This window comes from Gekko japonicus, unplaced genomic scaffold (genome assembly GCF_001447785.1).
Source record: "Gekko japonicus isolate JY-2015 unplaced genomic scaffold, Gekko_japonicus_V1.1 scaffold1056, whole genome shotgun sequence".
Taxonomy (NCBI): Eukaryota; Metazoa; Chordata; class Lepidosauria; order Squamata; family Gekkonidae; genus Gekko; species Gekko japonicus.
In genome coordinates, this window is record NW_015161431.1 from 30,744 (window position 1) to 42,645 (window position 11,902).

The 11,902-nt window shown below is 41.8% G+C and overlaps 1 protein-coding gene across 1 annotated transcript in view; it reads right to left on the reverse strand.

The window, feature by feature from the left end:
• TMEM63A (transmembrane protein 63A) overlaps positions 1–9,479 on the reverse strand; it is a gene marked incomplete at its 3' end in the record, with an annotated part of 31,989 nt that extends 22,510 nt beyond the window's left edge. The window contains exons 1-6 of the mRNA XM_015428967.1: positions 9,304–9,479; positions 6,817–7,015; positions 5,956–6,035; positions 4,605–4,662; positions 2,543–2,580; positions 1,362–1,504 (exon numbers count right to left, since the gene is read on the reverse strand). Of these exons, the coding sequence (XP_015284453.1) occupies positions 1,362–1,504; positions 2,543–2,580; positions 4,605–4,662; positions 5,956–6,035; positions 6,817–7,005 (508 nt within the window). The remainder of the gene's footprint in view (positions 1–1,361; positions 1,505–2,542; positions 2,581–4,604; positions 4,663–5,955; positions 6,036–6,816; positions 7,016–9,303) is intronic.
• Positions 9,480–11,902: the final 2,423 nt, after the last annotated feature.

The window sequence follows — 11,902 nt, forward strand, 5'->3', positions numbered from 1 at the left end:
GGACAAATTATTTTCCATTATTCCCTTTACCGCCCTTTGAAATTTTAACTACAAAAGCAGCAGCAGTGGGGGGAGGAAGCTTCCTTCACTAACTGTGTATTCTCATGGGCCCTTAACCTGGATACTATTACATTAATATTCTGTAGAGCGTTTAATGCTATCCTAAGCACTTTGTTTGTAAAAGGTGACGTGTCACCTGCCATTTTGTCATCCCATTAAATGAAAACAGAAATGCAGAAGAGCCTTTAGGTTTTGGATATTGACATACTGTATTCAAAAAGAATGCCTTTGTATATTTTATTAAATTCTTACCTAAGAGTTCCAGCATCTCAAGCAGTGCAAGGAAAAAACATACATTTAAGTATACCATCTTAAAATCCACTGCATATTTTTTTGTACATAAACCACCTTTTGATACAATATTATCCATTTTACTAAATCAAACCTTCCTTTAACTATCCAATATTTTATATTATCAAGGGTCTGAATGCAGGTTGATAGACATTCAGTAATGGATGAGGCCATGATAATAAGGGGCTCATGACCCATTTTTTGGTTTTCAGGTTAACAGGCTGTGTAGGTGTTGTGGGAAGGGGTGGGGCCTGTGGGGGGTTTGCTGTGGATGGGAGCCTCCTCCTTCCTCCTCCAGCCCTGGAGAAGGCAAGGGCCTTAAGTGGCTGCCATGACTCTGGTTATAGGCTTGACTGGGGGAGCTCCCTGTTCAGCTGAGGCATGCCCAGCTATATGGCTGACTATGAGGCATGAAGGACCCAGGCAGAATGAACAAAAAAGACTAAATTTATTAAACAAATAATGTAACAATAGATGAAATAAGAAAACAGTTGTGCAGACAGAGTACATTAATAAAGGGCAAAACTTCCAGGGAAAGAAGCTAGCTAGCAAACAACAAAGTTCCCTAATGCAACTGACTGGATTCCTACCACTATTTCAGTACCTTCATGTCAGACTCACCTCCATTTTGGAATGAGGAATCAGCTCCTTCCGAACAGTAGCCTTCCTGCAGCCTGGCTGCAGGGAGTGAATATCCTCCCTCCTTGTACAGGGTCTAATATGCTGACCCTCAAGGCTCGGCTTACTTAACAGTAATTGGATCCTGGTTTTCCCTCCATTATCTCTGGTCCAATTCTGAGGTTTAGGTGGTTTCTGGGAAATTTAGGCCTGCATGAAAATTGGCAGCAAAGCCCAAGGCTCACATATGAGGGAAAGGCTATCTTGAAGCTAGCAATATGAAACTAGAAAACACGTAACAAAATAGCTTGGAGTCTAGTTAATGAACAACAATGCACGAGCATATGTATTATTGTCAGTCAGCTAGTCTTGATCCTCAGTATTTTGCTTACCAAGTAAGTCACCTGACAAATTGACAGGAAGTATGATGCACAAAGACAAAATGGTGACAACAATCAATAAGCAGATGAGGTGGCGCTGAAAGGTGAGATAATGAATGGCATCCTCCCCACATTTTTCATGGATCTCTTCATCACTGCACCACAAATAAGAATGGCAACAAATCAGCAAGTAAGGTTCACCAGATGGAATTTGCTTAGATAGTCAAGCTATGAGTTTTGTTGCACAGTAGCAGCTAGAGTGAATTATGCTACAAAGAATGTGATCTAGACTTCATAAAATGTCACATGGACACAAGGCATAGTAGCATAATCTCAAGGGGAAAAAGGGCAGCCACTTGTAAACTCCTTTTTTAGAACCATTTCCTCCCACAAACTCATATAACAATCTGAGAGCTTATGTTATGATTTTTCCGTAGTGAATTTTTATTTGAGGGCTGGTCTCATCACAGCAAGTCTATTCATTCAGATCAATTTCCGACAAGCTGTTGCTCCATGCTCGTTTTTCCCTTTGCCCCAATCGTATGTGTCAATTTCACACCATGTGCTGTGCGGCTGCATTTTGCCCTGCAGCTTCACCCGATTTCCCCCGTGTCTACTGGATTGAGTAGACGTGGGGGAAATTGGGTGAAGCTGCGGGGCAAAATGCGGCTGCGCAGCACATAGTGTGAAATTGACAAGTACGATTGGGGCAAAGGGAAGAATGAGCGCAGAGCTGCAGCGTGTGGGAAGTCGGTCTCAATGTGTAGTAACAAAAGAAGTCTGCAGGCTGTCTTAATCTAACAGCAAATTTAAATGAAACCATGGAAATAAGAGTATGCAGCTTGTGGGAAGTCAGTCTCAATGTGTAGTAACCAAAGAAGTCTGCAGGCTGTCTTAATCTAATTTAAATGAAACCATGGAAATAAGAGTAACTTTAAAATAATAGAACTAAGATGCCAAATAAAAATGCAAGTCTTATTTTAAAGCTATAAACATAAAATTGGACAGCTTGAATAAATAAACTGTGGTGTGTACATGTACATACACAGTAAAGCACAGTATTATTAAAAATATTCCCAATTGGGTTACATTTCACTTATAGTTTTCCATTTTCAAAACTGCTATGAAACTAAGTGTAGCAGGCAATATGTGGGGCAGATAGTACTCAGATCACTATTCATCTATATACTCACTGCATTCGAAAGGCAGCTGTTATCCAAGAACAAAAACCCTAAGAATAAAGAAAAATCTGTTATCTAAATACTAGCCCTGCCCTCCTGAACAGAATGTTATAATTTCTATTAATATACAGAAGTAGATTCTTCAAGAAACAAGCACTTTGGCTTTAATCTACACATGTGTCATGATACCAGGACATCACATTTCAGACACCCACAGAGAATATTTAATGCAGTTTAAAAAAAACCTTGGCAATTGTTAATGTTACCAGAAATATTAAATGAGATGAAGTAACATTTATGCTTCTACTGCAGGGAGACCCGGGGTGTGTGTGTGTGTTCATTTCAATTCCTCAGTCTTCAGGTAAACTGAATCCAAACACAAGGGAGGAAGAGTTATTGCAAGTAAGCCTTGTGACCTGATGATGTTAAGGATTCCCAAGGCTGAAGAGATTCAGTCCTCTACAGTCACCCAGGTGCACAACCCTATGATATTCCTTGATCTATCATGCCTGACACTGGCTTATGAAGACAGCCAATATAAGGTTATGATTAAGAACATAAGAACATAAGAGATGCCAATGTTGGATCAGGCCAAGGCCCATCCAGTCCAACACTCTGTATCACACAGTGGCCAGAAACTGTGCAATTATTTTTTTCTCTGTATTTTTTGATTTGGGTCTATTTTTGATTTGGGTCTATTGGAGCCAAGAAAATTACAGGATTTCCCCCAAAACCTGGATCCCAATACTGGTACAGTATTCTGATCCTGGATTTTTTGAAAATCCTGGATTTTTTCATATCCAATAGACCCCAGAAGAGGGGGGGGAAGCAGTGGCAAAGCCTCAAAACAGGTAACAGCAAGCTCAGCTAGGGCTCTGTTGGGCAGTCTGGTTTAAAGGGACTGCCCAAGAGAGCCTGCAAAGCAGCTGAGCCTGTGAAGAGAGACTCCCCGCCAGCTCAGCTCAGGTTCTTTTGGGCAGTCCCTTTAAACTGGACTGCCGAAAAGAGGCCGAGCTGAGCCAGGGGGAGAGTGCTCCCCCCCTCAGCTGTTTTGAGGGGGTGTCTTCTGTAGTTCCTTTAAGTGCCCAACAGGGACTACAGAAGAAATCCAGAAAAACAGCTGAGCAGTGGGAACAATCTCCTCCAGCCATTCAGCTGTTTTGGGGGGGTTGTCGGTAATTCCCAAATATATCCAGGATTCTTTTGAGATTTTTTTTCTAGTTCTCCTGAGAAATCCCAAATATCTTTGGGATGCCGAAATCTACCTGAAAAGTACCAATAAGGTATTTTTGGGTTGGGTAAATCCAAATGCACACCGCTAGTATTGATTACATTGTCAGCTCCCTGAAGGAGCTCCCTGAAGGAAGCGCACGTTAAAAAAAAAGTATAGATATATCTCTACTCAGAATTATGCTGAACTTGAACTCTATCAGCACTTCAGTTCCCTGGACTTGGGGAGGAGGAACTGGGAAGAGGTAAAAGATTATCCTAATGTCACTGTCACCACAAGTGAAACAAGCAGACTGATTATGCAACAAGGTATAGACTAAATGATAATATGGGTAATTCTACATATCTATAAATACAGGGTTGACAGAGTAGTGTTGTCCTCCTTAAGGAGGCAATTGTTAAATGAGACTAGCATCTTGCAATACAGCTATACACGGAATTAAGAGAGAGATCATTTAAAAAAAAACAGATGACAGTGACTAGAGGTATTAGGAGGCAACTCTGAACCAATCTGTTTGGAAGAAGTCTGCTCTGTTATTTTAGTTTGCTTTTAGGTCTCTCAGTAATAGCCTATGGAAATCAGAGAACCTCCAAAAAACATTTTGAACAAATGTGCTTTGTACTTGTTGCTAACTATCACTGATTATTATCTAGAGAAGTACTACAAACAGAAACAATAAGCAAAAAGACTCCATCCAAGGGCTCTTAGGACGATATCCTAAACCTTCAAACAGTGAAGCTATTCTCCTAATCTCTTTAAACAGTGAAGCCAATTCTAAGCATTCATAGCACATTTTATATATATACTCTGACATAAGTCACAAACCCACCCAAAAATACTGACCGTGTCAGGGTCCAGGTCATCAGACACTGATGAGGATAATCTGTGAAACCTTGTTTCACTAGAATACAAAGGCAGGATTCAGAAACACATTTAAGAATTTGGGGGGTATAAAAGCGACTAAAAATGATCAGAATATTTGGAGGGCAGAGAATTATTTCCGTTCTGATAAAGTAACATATATAATAAATAATGTAATAAGAGCTTGTTTCAACATTTCAGATGGGAGGAAAAGCAGATAGCGGGCATGTAAGCATTCTAGAAAATAAAAAACCAAGAACGAACTTTATACAGATAGAAGTGAGGTTCCAAAGAGAACTAGAAAGAAGTCCCAAAGCAATATTTTTCTAAATCCCATAATTTTAAAGCTTGCTCATGATTTCAAACATACAGGTTCTAACCTCCAAATATTACAAGGGGTAACTATAATCAGCACTGATGACACTATAAGCTTTTTCATAGAATCATAGAGTTGGAAGGGACCTCTAAGGTAATCTAGTCCAACCCCCTGCACAATGCAGGAAATTCACAAATACCTCCCCCCAACCCTCAGTGACCTCTGTTCCACACCCAGAAGATGACAAAAAACCCTCCAGGATCTCCAGCCAAACTGGCCTAGAGAAAAATTGCTTCCTCACCCCAAAGTGGTGATCAACATTTCCCTGGGCATGTAATAAAGGGCCACAAGAACTAAGCACTGATGCAGCCCTTCCTGCCCTCCCTGTCATGATCTGCCTAAGTTCCTCTCTAAAACTATCACAGCTTAAGGAAGCTTTACACTAATTAAAAATGCTGTGTTCATTTCCTGTCATGTGTTCCGCATTGTATCTGGATGATTCCTGTCCATTTCCAAGCCCCTAGCCCACGACAATTATACATATATATCAATATAATTACTGGACCAATTCTAGTAAACATGCCCTACCCTCTAGAGTCAAATATTGCTAAGTTTGTTTCTTTAAAAATAGTGATCACCAACTAATTTACATCATATATCCCTGATTTTGTGTGACAGAAAAAACATATTGCTAAATAAATTACATGGGCAACTATACTGTGGCTGCTTGAACAGAGATGCTATGGTACAATATAGGTAGTGGCATCCTGCATAAAGCAATCAGTACCAGAAAGCCTCGCTTCTCAATTGACCTGGCATTTACTGTGTGATTTCTTTCTCTGATGTGCTTCTTGTTGTGTTTCTTATCTTTTTTCCCTTGTGGTTCATAGACATATGGATACTAGTTGCATGGTCAGCACACAGCATGGCATTGTCACCTTTGTACCTATCTATGTTGTACACAGCCTCTTACAGCTTTGAACATTGAAATTTAACTCCTGTTTTATACATCTTTACCTTTCTGTTTCCGACACAAGTGCAATACGACCATAATCCCAGAATCTTTTCCTTATAAAAGAGAACACCGAGATTAAAATCTAGGAAAGAATTTATAAAAAAGGAACAATCACGTTAATGATGATGTAACATCATAAATATTCATCATTTCAAGTTAAACTGGTTTCTACTCTTCAGACTTAACAGTGGCAAATAAAATATCTAGGAATAAACTCGCACTTGGCATAAACCAGTAGATTTCCTTAACCCACCACCAGAAAGTCTGGGCTTTTGGTATTCAACACACTGAATGTTATTTTTCACTGCTAAATTGATAAAACATGTACCTTGAACGAAAAGAAAAGATTCTTCAATGTTCCAGTATTAAATTCTCTAAAAGCTAATTTCAGACAAATAACCTCTTTGTCAGTGTACTCATTAACTTTAGTTTGGCAGACATAAAGTTGATACACTCACATGAAGCTGCCTTATACAGAGTCAGACCACTGGTTTATCAGGGTGAGCACTATCTACTCTGACCAGCAATAGTTCTTCGCGTTCGTGTCAAGGTCTTTCATATCACCTGCAACCTGGTCCTTTTAACTCAGCTTCAGAAATAACTGAAATGTCTGCTTTCAGTCCTGCAATCTTGTTATCCAAAGACTTTGGACAACCCTATCATCACTTTTGGCCAACAGACACTAGACACTGCAGCATGATCAATCTACTGGGAAAAGAAAGAGTGATGCTGGTGCCCCCATTCCAGCCCCATTTCAGCACAGTACAGTGCATGCTGACTCTGCTCTTGTTCACCTAGTAACTAGAGGATTCTGAGTAACAGAGAAATCTATCATCCGTGAGTGTTTACATAAACAAACATACCAAAAAGCAAATTACATCGAGCAGCAGGACAGTAGGCACACCACCGAAGGTTACACCTTGAAGCACAGTACTTCCACGTGCAGTGTTGTAGCAGTATGTCCCATTTGGAGAGCCAATGGTGTTGTTAGTTCTATTTAAGAAATAAACTTGGCGTGAATGTCCAACATCTCGAAACAGGAATGGAATCATGCTGTCTCTCCTAAAATAAATAGGATAGGGAAGTTACAATACTTTGCAAAGAGATGAGCATGAGAAGCAGTTCATTCAGAAGGATTACACAGCCTAGAAAAGAAAGCAATATTTTGCCATCACTATCACTTCTCTCATTAAGAAGTTTTGCAACAGTTTGATTGATCAAAACATACACCCCAACTCTCCCCCCTCTTTTCCCCTGGGGCAGCAGTATAGTATTGTATGTGCCATCTTGTGAACTGTAAATGTTGGAACTGTTTTAACTGATATGTCTCAATCTTATATTATGTTCTGTTATTATGTGTTGGAACCCGCTCTGAGCCCCACATTAGTGGGGGAGAGTGTAATACAAATCAAAGAAAGAAAGAACAAAATACTCTTTGGCACAAGATTCCTATCTAAAATATCTTAAACAAATAAAACCTGATATTTTAAAAATACCTAATGCTTGGTAGCAGGATCAGTTAAATATACTAGTGATCTGACATCACAGCTGAACGCCCTAGAGCAGTAATAGACCTATTTGGCAAATATGCCTTAAGTCCAGAGTACAAATAAGTAAACTGTGGAATTTGCATCCTGTGGATGTAGCAATGGCCACGAACCTAGATGGCTTTAAAAGGGGGTTGGACAGATTTATGGAGGAGGAGAGGTCCATTAATGACTGCTAGCCACATTTACAGGCAGCAAACAAGTGTTAGTAGGCAACATCAGGGAAGCTTTGGCCTCTATGCCTTGTTTGTTTGGCTCTTCAGGACAAGTGGTTGGCCGCTGTGTGAAAACAGTATGCTGGACTAGACTGTTGGCCAGATCCAGCAGGCTCTGCTTATACTCTTATGAGATAGTGTCACTGTGGTTGAGACTACAGTAGATATGCAGCACCTTTCTTTCCCCACTGTTTGTTTTGCCTCAGATGTTCACCAGATAAAGGTCTAGGTATTTCAATTCTGACTCTCCATGTCTTTACATTATTGGATCCATCCGGCAGATTATTTCAAGGAAATTAGCTAAAAGGCACCCTATAACCCATAAAATAGAATTTATTTCTGCCATCATATCTTGTCCCCACAAATGAGGCAACACAGGCAGAGGAGAGCATGGTTTTTTCATTTCCAAATTCTGATTTGCTGTGAGAAATCATCTAAAACCATTCTAAATCCTGCAGGGGGCAGAAGGGAGTTAGATTTGTCCTTAATCTTGCTACTATTTGCCAAGATCATGGGCAATTACCAATACTGTCCAATCTTTCCTCAAAGAAAAGCATAATGAGGAACTTAAGAAATATACTTAGAAATGATATGTAACACTAAAATCTGTCATGTCTACATCTGCCTTATAAGAGGATAAGAAGCTAAAATTTGCAGCACAAAATAGAACTATCATCCTCCTCTTACTGAATATCTGGTAAATTTTACAGAACTCAAAACTGGGTTCAGGATACTGAGCCATTTTAAGAGGTCATAAGAAAGGAATTGCACTACTGTTGTTTTTTAGATTTTTTTTAGGACCTGAATCTGCGCAAGCATAAAATAAGTTAAATGAAATGCTGACATATGGCGCCTACTCTACAGCAAACAATAAGCAATTAAGGACCTAACTGTGCTCCTCGCCAAGAAGGGGGCCCCCAGCCCTTATTGGAGATTCTGTGCTTCAGCACGAGCAGCTTTCTTTATTATTGAACCGGGAAACTGTTAACCTAATACAACTGCTAAAGTCTCTGTCAGATGGGGAAAAAACACTAGAAGCCTTGGAAGAGTCGTGAAATAGGCAAGCCAAGTCCACACGTCACATCAACAAGTAAAGCTGGCTAACCGCAGAGAATGATAACTCTGCTGCATTCGTGCCAGAAATCTCCTCCTTCATACAAAAAAGAAAACTGGAGGCTACGCAAAGATGACGGGGACTTGCCTGAAACCACAGAGCTCTTGCGGGCAGGGTTAAAAAATAAATAAATTCCAGGGTCCATAGCGCCCCCCACTAAAAAAGAGCGCAGGAAGCGGCTAAGAACAACACAGCGGACAGCAGGGAGGCGCTCTTCCCACCAGCTTCCCCCAGAGAAAAGACGTGGTGGTAAGCTAGAAGGAAGTGTGTTCCGCACGGACAACTCCTTGTTATGGGGGCTACCTGACGCACTCTCCCCGCCCCCCTTTTCTCGCTCAGCTCTGGGAGAAATTCCGCTGCCAGCACAGGCGCTCCGAAATCAAAACGGCAGGGAAGGTCTGACAGTTTCGGACCAGACTTTTTTTTTTGTTACCCCTGCCTGCTACGCACCACTAGGCAGAAGAGCCCTGTTACCTGAGACGAAGGCAGCTGCCCGCTCAGTGACGAACTGCGCGGGTCGTACTGAGGAAACGGGAGACCGTGCAGGTTGTGTCTTATCTCCCTACACAGTCGAAGCAACAGGTGGCTCCTAGAGGCGCGCATGCGTCCATGTTGTATGGCCCTCACCCAAACTACTCTTCAGTGTGTCCTCTCCAAGGCCCGTTTCTGGGCGGATAAGGTTGACCGGTGCCTCCCAGAGCGTCCCCGTGACCGTGGAACCCACGTGACGCTGCCCTGTTGCAAGCCCGTTTGGCGTTCAAGTGTTCCCTCGGCTGTTACTGGATGTCTTTTGGCTAGGCGATTTCTCTCAGCCTACCCCCCCCCCAGGAGCAGTGAGGAAGAAATGAAAGGAAAGAACCTTTGTGTTTTGCCGCCCTTGAAAAAAAGGATGGGATAGAATGTATTACAATAATACAAACATTTGTGACATAAAAATAGAGACCTGAACACATTTATTGGGAGTAAGGCCTACTAATCAAAATGAGTGTTTAGGATTGCACTGTAAATTCCACATGGGTGAAGAGGAAACAGATAACCACTTCAGTGGCATATGTCGGGTATTATACCCTATAATCTTAAATATAGCACACATGTCCCTCTAAGAAAATAAACATGTTGCATGTAAGTTATATGTGCCTTATTCCGAAGGTTTAAATTACCACATGAGAAATTCTGGTTTATACATCCTTTCTCTTAATGGAACATATGCATCTCTTGTCCCCCAATGAATCCCAATGACGGGTTTTGTTAAGGAAACTTGGTGGTGAAGGAAAATCACTGTGCATGCTTGAAGACACACTTTTTATTAATACTTTATATGTTCCCTGTATTTACTGAGTCTGAATTTATACTCCACCTTTTTCCCCAATGAGGACCCAAAGCAACTTACACTGTTTTCTCTCCTCCATTTTATCTTCACAACAACTCTATGAGGTAGGTTAAGCTGAGGGCCAAATTACAAAATAACACATCCCGGAGTCTGCCACAGGGACAGAATGCCATTTTAGAGTCTTCTTAAAAATAAACACTGCAGGGGCTAAACACTGCCAGTCTGTGGTGTGGAAGGATGAGTGAAGCCTGTCTCCCCCACCCCAGGCTCTTAATGGTGCACAAAAAGAGAAGCCCCCTCATCCCTTGTGCCATGGTCCCTGGCAGAATTGGCAATTTTAGAAGTAAACAAAACAGGTTCTGAAATAGCGCCATGTCTTCATGGTGAACTCAGGGTGGGTTACAACATTATAACTACATTAATATAAAACAATAAAATCAAGATTAAAACTATAAACCCTTAAACAATGTCGATCAAACTACATCACGGCTATTACAATGGTTTTAGACAAGGCAGAAAGGGCTAGATCCCATTAGGGATTCCAGATTATAAGTACCCTACCTTGGGTAAACCAAGGTGGTTATCATTCTGTGTCCTCAAAAATTGAAGACCATGGTACAAATTGTAACACAAAAGTAACAGGATGGTACAGATGATATTTGACGTCTGCTGCCTCACCCAAAAGTCTGGCGAAAGAGCTCCGTCTTACAGTCTCTGCAGAACTGTAGAAGGTAAGTGCCAACACCTTGAAACGGACCCGGAATTCTATCAGCAGCCAGTGCAGTTCACGGACCACAGGCTTAATATGTGCCCATGAAGACATCACTGTCAGCATACACTCTGCCACATTCTGTACCAACTGCAATTTCCAGATCAGGTGCAAGGGTAGGCCTGCGTAGAGCAAGTTACAATAGTCCAATCTGGAAGTAACAATTACATGGTTCACTGTAGCCAAGTCGCGGGTAGAAAGGTATGGAACCAGCTGCCACACCTGCCATAGATGGGAAAAAAGCTGATTTGGCAACTGTAGTGACCTGAGCCTCCATAGATAATGAGGCATTGAGTATCACCTCAAGGCTCCTCACTCTCGGTGCTGGTGTCAATAACACCCTGCCCAGGGCTGGAAGCCATATTTCCACATCCAGTCTTCTGCAGCTCAGATACAGGACCTCCGTCTTCATTGGATTCAACTTCAGCCGGCTCTGCTGCAACCAACCAGCTGCAGCCACCAAGGCCCTGTCCAAAATATCTGGAGTCAAGTCCAGCTGTCCGTTCATTAACAGATGGAGCTGGACAGCCGGCTCTGCTGCAACCAACCAGCTGCAGCCACCAAGGCCCTGTCCAAAATATCTGGAGTCAAGTCCAGCTGTCCGTTCATTAACAGATGGAGCTGGATGTCATCCGCATATTGGTGACACCTAGCTGTCAGGACCCACAGCCAAACAACTGAGCACACACTTCCAAGAAAGGTTTTGCTTTATTGTCAGTACTATGGTTGCAATAACATGGTCACTGTTAGGAATGGCAAGCATAGAACAAGCATATAGTAATATAGAAGATTCAAGAGGTCCCCCCCACACCTGTGGGTCAATCGGCCCGTTTCCCACGGGCAGGAAAGAGTAACCGATGACCCAACCGATCCAAGGCTGAGAAACGAAACTAGTCTCATGGTTAATTAAAGTGGGGACACTACACAGGCATGAAGACAAGGTCAGAGATAACAAGGGGAGTAGCGAGAGGGAA